This window comes from Microtus ochrogaster, chromosome 15 (genome assembly GCF_000317375.1).
Source record: "Microtus ochrogaster isolate Prairie Vole_2 chromosome 15, MicOch1.0, whole genome shotgun sequence".
Taxonomy (NCBI): Eukaryota; Metazoa; Chordata; class Mammalia; order Rodentia; family Cricetidae; genus Microtus; species Microtus ochrogaster.
This window is the reverse complement of record NC_022017.1, coordinates 29,452,097-29,467,072: the sequence shown is the minus strand read 5'-3', so window position 1 is coordinate 29,467,072 and position 14,976 is coordinate 29,452,097. Positions and strand designations below refer to the sequence as shown.

At 55.2% G+C, this 14,976-nt stretch overlaps 1 protein-coding gene across 4 annotated transcripts in view; it reads left to right on the top strand.

Moving 5' to 3' along the window:
- Nucleotides 1–14,976, top strand: part of Adgrb1 (adhesion G protein-coupled receptor B1) — a 67,888-nt gene that overhangs the window by 29,690 nt on the left and 23,222 nt on the right. For all 4 annotated transcript variants that reach the window (XR_003377487.1, XM_026782504.1, XM_026782505.1 and 1 more), the window contains exons 14-17: nt 491–634; nt 1,149–1,224; nt 1,414–1,516; nt 2,822–2,865. Coding sequence is in view for 3 of the 4 variants with exons in the window: in XM_026782504.1 (XP_026638305.1) it covers nt 491–634; nt 1,149–1,224; nt 1,414–1,516; nt 2,822–2,865 (367 nt within the window). In the remaining variant the exon portion in view is untranslated. The remainder of the gene's footprint in view (nt 1–490; nt 635–1,148; nt 1,225–1,413; nt 1,517–2,821; nt 2,866–14,976) is intronic.

Genomic DNA, 14,976 nt, shown 5'->3' with positions numbered 1-14,976 from the left:
CCTTTATAGAGGAGAGTGGGTCTCAGAGCTGACTCATGACCCCAGTGAGGTGGGGGGATGGTGGGAATTAAGATGACTGCCTAGCTCCTGTAGATCCTTCTGTGCCCACACCTTTTCCTGACCACGGTGGCTGAGTCTGAGCCTCGGTACTAACCAGGCCGCACAGGCCTGGTTGGATCTGAATCACTGAGAATAAGATTTCCTATAGGGATTCTGGCCTGATGTCTCATACAGTCTCCACTAGCCAGCCCTAGGCTCTGGCGTTTTCGCTCATCTGGGAGTAGAGGCCTGTGGAGGATCTAGTGCATGTGGGGCCTAGGGTCTACAGGCTTGGAGCTCGTGTGTAACAGCAGCCTGGCCATGTGGACCTTGCCCGCCCCTCGCCTCAGGAAACTTGTACCATCCTCCTGCACCAAGGCCTGCTGCCTGGGTCCCAGCTGACTTCCACTCCAGGCGAGTGATGCTCTGTGTTGCTCTCCCCCCGCCTTAGTGCTCAGCATCCACAAGCTTCCGGCCAGTGGGGCCACCGACATCAGCTTCCCTATGAAGGGCTGGCGTGCCACAGGAGACTGGGCCAAAGTGCCAGAGGACAGAGTCACCGTGTCCAAAAGTGTGTTTTCCACAGGGTTGGCAGGTGAGGCTTCCGAGTGGGATGGGCCTGTTAAGAACCAGGGTCCCAGAATCTGAGGATCGTCAACCTGGGATGTGTCTTGTAGGGTTTTGCGTGCTGTCTCCAGTGACAGGGAGCATCCCTGGTACACCTCGTTATTCCTGAGGTCATCTCCGTGCAGGAGCCTCTTCCTTTCCTCCATAGGGGAGTGCCTGGGACACTAAGCCAGAAATATAAGCAGACTGGAAGGGACTGGGTGGATCACACAACAAGGACATTAGTTCCCAGGGAAAGAAATGTATCTTGCTTCCCCATATCTCTTGTGGGGTCCCTTGGGGAGCCTATCTAGTTCTCTCTACCCATGTAGATCCAGACTAGTACCCCAGATCCCAGGTGCACCTCAACATCTGTGGTGGAATAGACTTTCTCTTGTTGGTACCTTGGATGTGACCCAGTAGATGGGACTGTGGGGACCATTGGGATGAGGTCCAGGATACTGGGCAGTAGCAGGGTTGGGGTAACACATGCTTCCTTCCAGAGGCCGATGACTCATCCGTGTTCGTGGTTGGTACTGTGCTCTACCGAAATTTGGGCAGCTTCCTGGCCCTGCAAAGGTAGGTGTCATGGGAAGGGGAGAGCTAGCCTGGGTTCCTATGGGAGGTCAGGAAGAAGCTGGTGGGTTGGGCATGGTGGTGACTGGTAGCGTGGGCCAAAGCTCCCCACTGGGACTGAGGGCTGGGGTACAGGGCTGGCTCAGTGCCATTCCACACCTCTGACAGCCTTTGATGCTTTGATGTCCCCAGGAACACTACCGTCCTCAACTCTAAGGTCATCTCTGTGACTGTGAAGCCCCCACCCCGATCTCTGCTCACGCCTTTGGAGATCGAGTTCGCCCACATGTACAACGTGAGTGCTGCCCATATGCATAGGTACACGGGCACTTCCATCAGTTCTGAGTGCATCCCTGCACATCCTTCTCGGGCACAGTCGAAGTGTTCTCATCTAAATTTCAAGTGGGGAAACCAAGTCTTAGAGTTAGGGAATCACCCAGGGCCACACAAAGGGTTCACGTAGATAGTAAAATTCAACCCCTTTCAGACCTGCCCCCTGACTCTAGCCCACTCCAGACCCTGATCCCAGAAAGGGATCCACTCGCAATTCACTGTGCCCACGGCTCAGGATCCTCGGGAGCTGTGTGACAGGTCATCCACCCCAAACTAAGTCTCCAGACTCCCTTCCCAGTCCACACTGCTGGGAGCATGTGAGAGCCACCTTCTGCCAGAGTCAGGGCTGACCAGCAGGCCATGTCATTCAGGACATCTGGGATGGCCTTGCCAAGAGCATCCTTCCCAGATTCCCAGGACTCCAGCCCACTACTGCTGAACAACCCTGGCAGGTCTCCTGCTCCAAGAATTCTTTGATGGGCACAAGGAAACCGGGGGCAGGGAAATCAGTCCTCTCCTATGACTTTTCAGAGACTAGAGCTGAGGCCCCTACAACCCGTTGTTTCTGCTTCCCGGTGGGTTGAGTAAGAACCCCAGAGGAGCAAGGCAACAACATCACTCAGCCAGAACATGGCAGTGCCAGGCCCCAGGCCTCAGACCAGAGGTGTGGGAAGCCTCAGGAAGAAACCAAACCTGTCCTTTCCTCCTGTGTGGCCTTGGGGGAGCTGCTTACCTTCTCTACATCTTGGCTTCTTTCCCTTACCAAACAAGAACAAGTAACTCTCATGAATGCTCAGGGCGTGGAGCTACTGTGAGCATAAACAAGCCCCACCGTGGCCCCTCCCATCTCCAGTGCTGAGCCCAGTCAGTAGCCCTCTCGGGGATGGTGCCCTGCGATGCTCTCACCGTCCTGCTTCCAGGACCAAGGACAGCAACAGCGCCTCTTCCCCTTAGGAGCATCTAGCCCCTTCTTCTTCAGACAGGGCTTTGTCCTTCAGTCCAGCTCTGTCATGGGGTCTGAACCAGAGAAGGCAAAGGAACTGTTTGAAGCCATGTGTTGGACATTGGTGGCTAGGAGGGGGTGTCAAGCCAGGTCTAACTAACCTTGATCCAGTCTTCTCTGCTTGAATTTAGTTTTTTACATCACACGATGCAGTCTTGGGGGATGGCGCCAGCAGCATAGGTGGTAGCCCCATGAGTGTATTCAGTGACCCAGGCTATGACTAAAGGCGGCAGTGGTCCTGACTCCTCTCTCTCTCTCTCTTAGGGAACCACCAACCAGACTTGTATCCTGTGGGATGAGACAGATGGGTAAGTTCTTTGGGGTTTGGTGGCCCCAGGGCCCCCGGGGTAGCGGGAGAACTTGCAGTGTGGTCGGTTTTAGGTAGTGGTTCCCTGGTCCCCTGTCCATGGCTTTCCCCTTCTTTTGTCCAGGTCTATGGCCAGCCATCCTTATTATTCTAGGGAAGTCCATGGCTCAGGGGAGGAGGGGCAACGAGGTGTGTCCTAGCTAGATGCTGAAGTGGGGGCAAGCTGTCCTGTCCTAGGTTGGGTTTGGAGCAGGTATCAAGCATTAAAAATCAGAAATGTGTCTGTGTGGACTAAAACAGCATCGGGGTTGAGGATCCCGAGACTCCAAATAATCAGTCGGGGCAAGGACCCCAGGTGTCTCTAGCAACATCATATGACCCTGGACCCTGAATTCAGACTTTTTTCAAGTGCATAGGGGCATAAGCCTGCTCCGGGGCACTGTCACAGACTGTGGCCTCGTGACTGGAATAAGATCCCACGTGAAGTGACAGGGAAGTGAGAAGGGGCCTCCTGAGGGGGAGGAAGCATGTAGAAGGCTGGAATAGTATTCACGGAAGCCAGGAAGGTCGCTGTGCTTGCAGTGAAGGTTTACAAACTGGAGGCCTGGTGGTGGGCTGTGCCCATGGGCCTTGGTGTGTGCTTAAGATGGTTTGGTTGGAAGAAGGTACAGAGACCTTGTTGTCTTCCCTGGGCAGAGTGCCATGAGAGCTCAAGTGGGCCCAGGCACTGTCAGGTGTGTACCAAGCCCCAGTGCTGCGGGCTGTGTGGTGATGGACGTGTCCCAGGCAACAGGGATGGTCCCCCGAGTGACTGGCCTGGGAAAGGAAGAAGGTCCCCAGAGAGGTGCAGTCAGGGCACCAGCAGGAAGGCTTGAAAGGCTCAAGGAGTCTGGGAAAGCATGGACCGAAGGCATCATGGAGAGGCAATGGTAGGAAGCAGTGAACTGTTGTGTGGGAATAGTTATCTACCAGCCATCAAGTGACCGTGACCACCCGTGACTGTCCTGTGAGGTCCCAACCCTCATTTCTTCCATGCCAGGGAAGAGAAACAGTGCATAGTTTAAAAAAAAAAAAAACTGGTCCAAACCAATGGCAAGTCCTGTTCTACACCAACAGGGTTCAGAAGGCTTTGCAGTAGTGTGGTACCTTTTTGAACAGGGACATGGTGGTCTCTGTATGTACATGTTGTGATTTCAACACAGAGTTCCAGCAAGCTCTGTGTGGCGCGTGACAATACTCGTGGTGACAAGTATCTCAGCAGAAGGAATAGCCATTGCCAAGGTAATGTCTTGAGTGCAGAGCCAGGCCATGCTGCCTCACCTGCAGGACATGGGCCTGTGGGCTGCGAATGTGACACCAGACTGAGATTCCTGTAGCCTGGAAGGCCAGCCTTAGGGTGTATGTGTTCTTGCTGTCTCTGGATTGCTGCAGGTGTTGTGAGTGACGTGTGCTCTTTGGATAGGAGATCAGAGACGGATGCAAAAATGAAAAGTGAGAACGGTTCTCAGTTCTTGGCTTGCAGCTTCACCCTGGGACTGCCATGGGCATGTTGGGGCTTTTGCAATTCACAGCTGGAAGTGACCCCTTGTGGGGACAGCCAACCTGTTCACCTTCTTAGTCCATATTGGTGCCCTGCAAAGCCCTCCCTCTTGCTAGTAATAAAGACCAGCCTTCTAGTGGGGACAGCCCCATCCATGTTTCTGACTTCTCTGGTGAGTCAAGGACACTGTCCCCTGCCAGGCCATAACCCATCAGACACCCCTTGAGTTGAGTCTCCCATTCTTGGAGTTGGCAGCTGCCTGATACTGGATGGGATCAGGGCTGTTAAACTACCATGGTGAGCCCTCAGATGTTACAAGTTAGAGTGGCCTCCACCAGTCCTGTCTCTGTGGGCAGTGACCTCAGTCACCCTAAGCATGCTCTACCCCAGCCATAGAGAAGTGGACCATGGAAGGTCAGGCCCCAGGACAGCAGAATAATACCTATAATTCAGTTGAGTGGCCCGTGCCTAAGTGGAGACACAAGTCCCCCCCTCACCCCATCGATTTACAGGTCGCAAGGCCTCCAAAGGCTGTAGCCAGACGAAAACCCAGTGCTGGCTGTGGAGATTGCTCAGAGAAGGCAGTTAGGACCCTTCAGCTGAGGCTGGAGGGAGGCTGGATGGTGGATAGGCTGGCTTCTGTAACTTCCCCCGGCCCTGGTCACTCCTCTGCTCTCCGTTGAGTGGCTCTTCATGTCACAACTGGTGGTGGCCTTTGCGTTTGCTGTGACTGTGGCTTGTGAACGTGAGTGCTCCCCCGTTGTCTAAAGTGGGATGAGTGGCAGAGCGCTGGCCCACTTCCACCAGTGCCTGTCGGCCAGTGTGCCTGACCTGCCTGCTGCGCGGCCTGTGCTTGCCGGGGCTTGGCTGAGGAGAGGACTAGGGACCAAGGAATGGCCTGGCCACTAGGGGGAGAGGAGCACTTTCTGTGACTGTCACCAGATAAAGGGTAACCTTTTGGTACTTTGTGACGCATAACCAAATCATCCTAAACTAGGGTAGAGCCCATCCCTAGCCGGAAGTGGACTGAGACCAGACACTAGTCATACCCTGAGTCCTGACTCTAACTGCGACGTTGAGCTATAACTCTGGTCAAATGCTGCTCATGGTCACAGGTTAAGCTTGCTGGGACCCCGGTCACACACTGAACCCCAGTCCTGCTCTGACATTAAATGCTGACTCTCATTGCAAACTGAGCCCTGACCCTGGTCACATGCTTAGCACTAGTTCTGCACATGAACTGAGCCTTGATCCTGGCCATACACTGAGCATCGATTTGGCTCACACACTGAGTACTGACCCTCATCAGACTCTGAGTACTGATCCTGATCACTTGCTGAGACCTCACCCTGGGTGCACACTGAATCCTGATCCTTGTCACACACTGAGCTCTGACCACGGCCACACACTGGATGCTGACCCTCATATCACACACTGAACCCTGATCTTGGTCCTAGGCTGAGCCCTGTTCCTTGTCTCTGTTGAAGCCACTGTATTTGTTGACATTCATTCCGTGTACGGCACATGCTTAGAGGATCACCCTGTCGTTTACATGTGATAGTGGGCAGTGTGGCATGTTCATGTGGAGGACAAGCCAGAGGCCTCCACCTACAGTGTAGCTTCTTCTCCCGCCTTCCCTCCAGGAGGGAAGACGTCCACATTGGAGACATCTGTCTAGGCTCCTTAAACGTTTGTTCAGAGCCTCTGACGTGACCCTAGTCCTTCATGCAGTATCTGTCACCCATGTCCCTGAATCTGGGTCTTGAACTGTAGGTTGGCAATAGGGTTCAAGAGTTCTGTCTCTTACCCCCTATAGAAGTCTGGCCAGTGGCTATGAGAGCCTGGGGTAAGAAGTGGGGAGGAAGGGGGCGATCCTTGCTGTAATATACTACTCATGCTGCATCCCCACAGGGCCCTAGTTTTGTGTGCCTCCACTGAGGGTGGCAGTTACAGTCACCTCTGTGTATTTCCAGAGTCTCCTGCCACCAGTTAGGATGAGGAATTATTGGCGAGCGGGTGTAGGCAGCAGGAAGCAAGGCTGGGCGGGTGAGTAGGTCATGGTAGGCATTGCTAGGCAAAGAGTGAGCAAGGTAAGCTGCTCAGGAGTGGGGCGGAGCAAGGTGTGGACTGTGGGGGTATGGGGTGAATAACTGAATGGGGATGAGATTCAGAGGGCAAGCAGGTGCCTGAGGAAGAGGCCAGTGTCATAGGAAGCGGACAGAAAGAGCACAAGGGCTGGCTTTTTCTGGCTACTCTGGCAGGTGGGCAGAGCACCGCAGTGATGGATGGTCATAGCAACTGAACTCTGTCTCCCCCACCCCCATGCACGAAGGCCAGAGCTCCAACCTCAGGCATTGGCAGGGCTGTCCCTGTCCACAGAGTGCTCCTTTCCAGATTCTAGATCCTTTCCTGGGTCGACTGCCAAGTCCCACTAGGTCCACCCATGTCTCTCAAAGAGCTTCCTACTGCACTGTCCTTTGTCAACCAGGTTCACCGCCAAAGAGCCTAACCAAAGGCTCGGAGGCTCCCACTGGGCCCAGTACTACCTCAGGGACCCTTTCTGGACACTGTCAAAAGCATATCTTTTAAAAATCTGCCCCCATTTTTGTTTGTTTATTTGTTTGTTTGGTTGGTGGGTTTTTTTTTTGAGACACATTTTTTTCTGTGTAACCCTGGCTCACAGAGGAAACCTGATGCCCAACTTACAGCTGCTACCCTTAAAACATGGCTGAGCAGGGGCTTCGGAGTGGGTGGAGGGTTTAAGTTGGGGCAGAACAGAGAGGCTTTTCCACCGTCCTTTGCTACTTCAGGGAGTCATTTACTCTGCAGATCCCCACCTTGCCCCAAGGTTCTGGACTTTTATCTGCAGTGTCCCCCCAAGGCTGACCAGTAGGGCTCGTGGGCTCATAATGCCCACTTTAAGCAAATCTGGTCTGTACCTGCACAGAGGTCTTTGACCACCTGGTTACACGGACAAGCTTCCATCATGTTGAGCCTTGGTTTCTCCATCTGTGAAATGGACAATGTGATGGATGTCAGGATGGTCCCAGAGGACAACAGTAAGCCACGAGGACACAGTGCCACCTCACAGCTCTCCGTACTGACTGGAATGCACCTTGGCAGGAGGGTGTGGAAACCCAAGGCCACAGTGCTGGGGCGGGGGCACGTGGAGACCCAGCAGGGTGCATCTGGAGTTGCAGCGAGTGGTCCAAGGAGAGGGAAGGAGGGAGGAAGAGAGGGAGGGAGGAAGGGAGGGAGGGAGGGAGGGAGAGAGAGAGAGAGGGAGGGAGGGAGATAGAGAACCTGTAGGGCAGGGTGGTGGCCATCCAGGCCATATGGTCCCTTTCTGTGATCCCAATACCTCTTTTTAGGTGTGGAGACCAGGCTCTCTGTCCTCAGAAATGACCTAGCAGAGGTAGAATTGGCGAGTATGGGTCCTGTTTTCAGATTGCAGGGCATGTGGAAAGGCAGGCACGGGAGAAGGAGGCTTGAGTGAAGTGGGAACCTGCTCCTGGCCCTTGCCTAGAAGTGGTGGGATGGCGGGTCAGCTGGGTCAGATGAGCAGCACGGTGAGCAAGGAGGGTCGTAGGCGCAAAGGCAATAGAGCACTTTAACTGGCTGTCTGCTCTTACCACCCCTGCCTGTCAGGGAGCACACTGAGGCTCCTGAGAAAGTCCACCAGGGTGTCAAGCTAAAGACTGCTGAATTTTGGGGACAGTGTCTATCCTGCAGACAGGCTGATGTTGCCGGCAAGGCAGCATGCCCGTGGCGAGCAGGTGCTCACTGGTTCCTATGAAGGAGGACACGTTGGGTAAGGCAGTGCTGCCATGCTATGGAGCTTCGGCTGGGGCAGATGGTCTCAGCATCAGCGATACACACTGCTGACTGCCTTGGTAGGCATGGTGATGATGTTGGTGCTGGTGTGGGTGATGCTGGCGCTGGCCTGGGGATGTGGTGGTGAGGGAGGAGGATTGTGTAATGTCTACGGTGATGGGGAGTGGATTGGGTTGCTGGAGTTGGTGCACTGAGTGGGAACAGTGGGGGACAGAGCGGCGACAGGGGCGCTGATGACAGGGTGGTGGTGGTCATGGTTCTGTGGTCTGTGATGCTGCTGCTGGTGAAACAGTGTTGCACCATCCTTCATGATGGCGCTGTTGTGGATGGGAGTGAGGGTGGCATGGCGGGGCGTGTTGATAGCATAGTGAGAGGTAATACGGTGGCAGCAGTCCTTCTGTTGGTGATGTTGGGGTGATGATGATGTGGTGATGGTGGTCATGGTGATGGCATTGACAACGTCAGACGCATGTAGAAGTCACAGAAGTGGTGTTGGCAATGTGGGACTGACCATGCAGGTGATGATCGCTACATGATCATCACCACAGAGGAGTGTCAGCAACCTGGTAATGGTCATGGAAGTAGCATTGGTGATGCAGCAGTGGCTGTGGATATAGTGGCATGGTCTGGCTGTGGTTATGAAGGTGGTGGTGGTGGTGGTGGTGGTGGTGGTGAGGTGGTGCGTATGGATGTGATATCAGAGATATGGTGATTATGCAGGGGGTATCAGTGGTGCAGTAGTGGTTGTGGAGGTGGCGGTGATGACATGGTGGTTGTGGTGGCCGTCAGGGTCGTGGTGGTGATGATATGGCAGAGGCTATATGGGTGGCAGGAATGATGGCAGTAGCCATGGAGGTAGTGATGGTGACATGGCAGTGGTAATACAGTGGTAGCTGTGGAGCTGTTTTGGTAACATGGAAGCAGTGGCAGAGGTAGTGGGAGAATGCTGGGGTAGGGATGGCGGCTGGTGGTAAAAACTTACTGACTGCAGATGCTATTGACCTGGGTTTATTCACTGTCTTGGTGGTGGTTCTGAGGGTGAAGGTTGTGGGCATATGCATTGTGGGAGGAGGCTGCATCTGGAAAGATTGGCAGACTCCCTGTGGGTACCATCTCCCTTCCCCTATGGCACAGGTCATGAGTCAGGCCACAGTAACCATATGCATGTATGTGTCATACCATAGGCATGATAGGGCAAGTAGGAGAGGAAGGCTTACACATATGGAAGTCTGAGATGTCTTGGAGATGAGGCTAGACCAGCTAGGGTGGGCGTGAGGTGTGCATCATCTTGAACTGGGGGAATACCATGAGGGCCCAGAGCTCGGCAAGGGTCTAGTTCAGCAGGCATCAGAATGCTAGCTCATGAGAGCTGTGGAGTCTTGGCAGTGCCCTCATGACTGGCGGTGGGGGCGTGACAGGCCAGGTGGATGTGTCTGTCGAAGCCATAGACAGGAGCCTAAGAGAGAGGCAGGGGTTTAGGGCAGGTATCAAGTACCTTCCTGAGCCAGGTGGAGTCAGCTGGACCCTGTTCAACAGGCCAGGTCACTTTAGTCAGGCTGTGGAGCCAGTGTTCACTGTCCTCAGGTTCCTCTCTCTGTCCCACAAACAGCCATGACCTATGGTGTCCTGCCTGAGTAACCCGAGAGGAGCCCCTAGGCATAGAGGGGGACAGTCTGAGACCAGAAACCCCAGTGCAGAGTGTCTGGCGCCAGATGGGAGAGAAGAAGAGATTGGTGTCTGGGTACTGGGAACCGGAGAAGACTCAAAGGCCCTGCACAGACTTGAGGTGCAAAGAGGGGCTCAGATGGCGCCAGCTTTATAGTTAAGGGCACCAGAGCACAGGATTTCGGAAGCCTAGGCCAGGACTAGAGTCTCAGAAACAGGTCAGGAGGGGTGCCAACCAAGCAGCAGGATGGAGTGGCCAGACAGAGGTTGGACACGGGAGTCCGGCCATCACAGGAAGAGCAGATAGAGAACTTGGGCATCCAGCAGGCCTTCCAGAGGCGGCAGCATCTGTCTCAGTGCAGAGTGAGAAGTCGGTAGGTGGGGCAGGGAAATGGGCACTCCTAATGGAGGAAGTGTGACTAAACAGGCGGGCTCTGGGGTGGCGATGGATCAGGGAGTTGATTTCTGGGGTGCAGGTTGACATTGGCTTGTGAAGGAGCTCCAAGGCACAGTTGAGATCATCTTAGCTGCAGAGGCTTCAGCCCCACCCCTGCCCAGAACCTAAGATCCCCCACTGGGGTGCGCTGTGCCCACTCCTGGCTGTTTTATACTGTGTGGGTGGATACCCTATGAGTCACTCATACTGGGGTGTGAATTAGCCCATCAGATCCAAGGGGACCCCGACAGGCACAGTCCTATAATAGCACCCGCTCGTGGGCTGGAGGGAGGCATCACGATCCAGTGAGGGCCCTGGCTTGGTATGTGGGAGGTGGGCTCCTTGCTCTCTCTGCATACTGTCCCCTCATGTTCCTCGAACACACAGGTCCTGCAGGCTTTATCAGTCTCCGAACAAGTACAGGTGACTGTATACCAGGAGAACAGGGCCAGAAGCTGAGTGTGTGGCCAGCTGCAGGGTGCAGGGCTATCCTCTCGGGGGTCCACCTCTTTTGGGCACTGCTGGAGGTGCCTGGCAGGGGTTGCTGGGCAGTCAACTAGTAATGGCTTTCTTGGACCACCATCCCTGAGACCTGGGGATAGGGTTGTGACCCTGCTCTTGGACCTGAGGGTAAAATCACTAAGAGTTGTGACTGCTTCCAGGTTTAGGAAGAACTAGACAGCCTAAGTATGGCTGAGATCGGTGCCCATCTCCAGTGGTCCTGTGTGACTGTGGGGAGCAGTACGGCCTTGGATTTGAGTGAGGGCAGAGCCTGGGGAAAGTTCTTTGGGCAGAGGATGAATGGTGTGGGGGCAGGTGGAGAGCTGAGCTGAGGCTGAGCTGGGAAGCAGGAGCCAGGTGGTGGTGGCTCCCAGCAGGTTCCCATGGGGGCCAGGCCAACAGGAGGCTGCTGGGGTAGGTGAGTTACAACAGGTGCAGGCAGGGGTGGGGAAGTGGACACAGTTCCTGCAGACGGAGTAAGTGAGTGTTAGCCACAGAGCCTTCATCCTCCCTGCCTGCCGTACTTGCCTAGGGCCTGTACTGGGTACCCTACCCTGCAGATACGCCTGCAAGGCAGGGGATGACCGGGGCCCGTCAGGACCTGTGCTTGGGGTAGAGGAAGTTGAATCAGGCCAGGGGGATCATCAGAAGTGGAGTGATGAGACAGAGACTTGTCTCCACATGTGTGCTGGCATGTGTATCGTTGGGCATCTGGGCAGGAGCTAAATATAATTTCCAGGATAGGGAAAGGTCATTAGTAGCGTGTAGAGAGATGGCCAGTGTCCAGACCCATCCTGGGATACTGGGACTGGAGGCCCTTCCCTCGGCCATATCTGAGGGTTGCAGGCCTCCACTTTCAGGAAGGGGTTCCTTGTTAGTACCCCAGACCCTTGCTACTCTGTGTTCAGGAAGGTGCTATTGACCCAGCCCCTTCCCTAGGTTTGGACCTGTTGCCAGGACATGGGGGCAGGTGTGACTAACCCAGATTCTTTAGCTCTGGTCCAGGATAGGGACCTGGCTGGGTGACCTAGATCACGTTTCTGAATCTCAGAGGAGAGGTGGCAGTAGCCACTGTGGGAGCAGTAAGCAAGTAAGCAAGCAAGGAATGTCTGTGTGTGCTGCCATTGAGAACAGACAGCCCTGCAGCAGGATGCCCTGTAGTCAGACTTGGGGAAGAACTTCCAAATCTTAGGCATTGGGAACTGGGTATGAGAAGATTGCTCACATTTTGTGAAAGGGAGGCTGAGGGTTCACCCACACACACACCTTCAACATGTGGGGTGTCAAAGGTACAGGTGAGTGTCCACTCAGTTGGGCAGACACACTTGAGCTGAAATGGCTAAGGTCCAGGGCTTCAAGGATGGCTCCATGGCTTCTCAGACTTAGCTCTCCTCCTGGCTTGGGGTCAGTTAGGATTCCAGGTTGCTGAAAGAGCCTGATCAGATCTGCATTCAGCCAGGGTTCAGATGGGGACGGCTGGGGGTTAGCAGTAGAGAAGAACTGGAATCTAGGCCCCGCTGCCATCTTGCTGTGTGGTCAGCTGTACCCACAGCTCCTTTTTAGTGTCTACAAAGCTGACCTGAGGCTGTGGCAGAGAATGGAAGATGAAACACACAGGCGCCTCAGAGCAGAGCGGAAGCTGGGGAGGGAGGTGAGGAGAGGACCTGTCCCTGGGCTGCACGTGGGGTGCCCACGATACTCCTAACACACGTGGCACTTGACTGGAGGGGTGGGCAGGCAGAGGCGGGCCCGTATGGTAGTCTGGGCAGCTTACAGAGGCCAGCTCTGCCCTGGCTGGCTGGCTGGCTGGCTGGCTGGCTGGCTGGCTGGCTGGCTGGTTCTCCGGGCCTTCTCTGCTCTCCACAGCCTGGGACTGGAGAGTCTGGTCCTGGTGACCCTCAGCTGGGTAAGGCAGCAGCCGCTCCTCCCCTGCCCCTGGGAGGCTAAGCTAATTGATGCCACAGCAGAGGTTCTGGGCAGCACTGGCTCTCAGGCTGGCCGTCTTCCAGGTGGTGACCAGCAGCTGTCAGCTTGGCGCCCTGTGGACCTGACTTGGGCTTCTGGGAAACTGCCAGGCTGCCAGCCCAACTCTCTTCACCCTGTCTCAGGGTGCTGTCCCCTGAAGCCTTCCCAGCAATCGTCAGGCAGGTAGGATAGCTGAGAGCTCTATGTCCTGCTTTAGAGAGAAGTCACATGGCCAACAACATGGCCAGGCCAGTGGTGGCACACAGGCCCAGCACACAGGGCTTTCCTGGAATGTGTGTGCGCTGATGACATTTGTTAGTCTGTGTCTGATCTGTTGTTTGTGGCATGGGACTGCCCCTATTCCACCCCTAGCCTTGAGGGAGGGTACAGTCAATCCGGACTCCATGGTTCCTCACCTGGAGTGGGCATGGAGGGAGATGGGCAGAGGCTTGTCTGGATCTTAGAAACCTCTGGGGATAGCACAGAATTGGGGTACTGTTCAGAGCAGGGGTCTTTCTGAGAAACCCGTATTTCCTTCCCTGTCCCCTTTGTATCTGAGCTCTTTTCCTGTAGTCTTCCTCAGTGGGGAAAATGTGGTTTTGCCCTGGCTATAATCGGGGGTGTGTAGTGTGAGGTATGCCAGGTGGCAGGCTGGGGAAAGGCTACCAGAACATTAGGTTCTTGGAGTTGGTACTGTGGCTGCCCTTTGGGGAACCGCAAAGTTCTGATGGGACAGAGTCTCAGGGCTCAAAGGCTTTCCTGAGAGCAAAGATCGTGCAAGAAAGGGACCTTTCTTTGGTCGATTTCTACTTTGTATTCTTCTCTTTTTGTGCAAAAAGAGGGCCCTTGGGTAGAATCTGGGCTTTAAACCCTGGCATTCATGGGCCAGGGACCTGGTAGCTCTGGTGACCTGCACCTCAGAGTGAGCTAACAAGCGTAGGGGATGGAGTCGGGGAGTCACACAGCTTAGAACAACACTGATGCTCGGGAGCTAGCCCCTGACCTAAGACAGGCCTCTCTGGAGTAATTCTTTCTGAGGGACCCTGAGGGAGATGCAGATGCTGAGGGTCCTGTCTCCGTGGACCTGACTCACTGGGTTGCTGAGGAGAAGGGAAAGGAAGTAAGGCAACATCAGGGATTAAAGGAGGGCTCAGGTTCCTGACATGCTGTGATTGCCAAGCATGCATTTCAGCCAGGCACTGAGTTCTGCAGAGACAGGGAAACTGAGGCAAGGGGATGAAAGCAACCGTGCTCCAGCAAGTAGGAAGCAGCTGATTCGGACCCAGGTATCTGGCTAGTCTTTCGGTTCTTAGCACGCATGTGTTGGTCAGGGCTGTGCACAGGACGGCTCTCCAATACCACCAGGGAAAGAAGCCAGACAGAAAGAAAACACACCTACAGTATAGACAGTCAGGTCCATTCTCGTCTGTAAAGCCTCTGCTGGCACTGTGGAGGTGGCCTGGACGAGGCATCAGGCCATATCGTCCTGGCTGGGAACGGAAACTACAGCCTGAAGGCTTCCTGGGTGCAGAGAGGACCTCTGGCTCGCCTTCCAAAGCCTTAGACTGGGAAGGGTTCAAGAGACCACTCCCATCTGGCACTTTAGTAAGCTTGAATCCTGGGGTGCTTCTGGGACAGGAACAGAACTGAGTCACAGAAAGGTGCCTCCTGGCACTTCCTGCAGGGCAAGCTCAGTCCCAGGGCGACAGGGTGAAGGATGGAAACTGACAACTTTCTGAACAGGGAGTGTCTAGCTGGTAGGTCCCAGGGGAATATGGCTCAGTGGCTGTAGAAAGGGGAAGAGGGGGTATTTGCCGGAACCCTTCAGATCCTGATGTGCCCAGAACATAGCTAGCACTTTGCTTTACTGAAATGGGGCCAGTGGAGGCCTGGAGGCAGCAGGAGGGGCCAGGGTCAGCTCACAGAGGGAAGTTTCCAGCGGCGGGCCGGCTCCCTGCAGGGAGAGCTGCGCTAGTCCGGGTCTGGAGCGGCAGACACCCTGGCGGCCTGGCCTGGAGGAGGCTGCCGCGCGGGATGGAGCCGTCCCAAGGTCACCAGCTCCGAAGAGCCCCGGGCTTTAGGGCTGGGGTGCTCCGGGGCGGCCCCTCGCGCGCCCCCGCGCCAGAGCCTCGGGCTCGCGCGGTCTCTCTGCCGGGCAGGCTGGCGGGCGG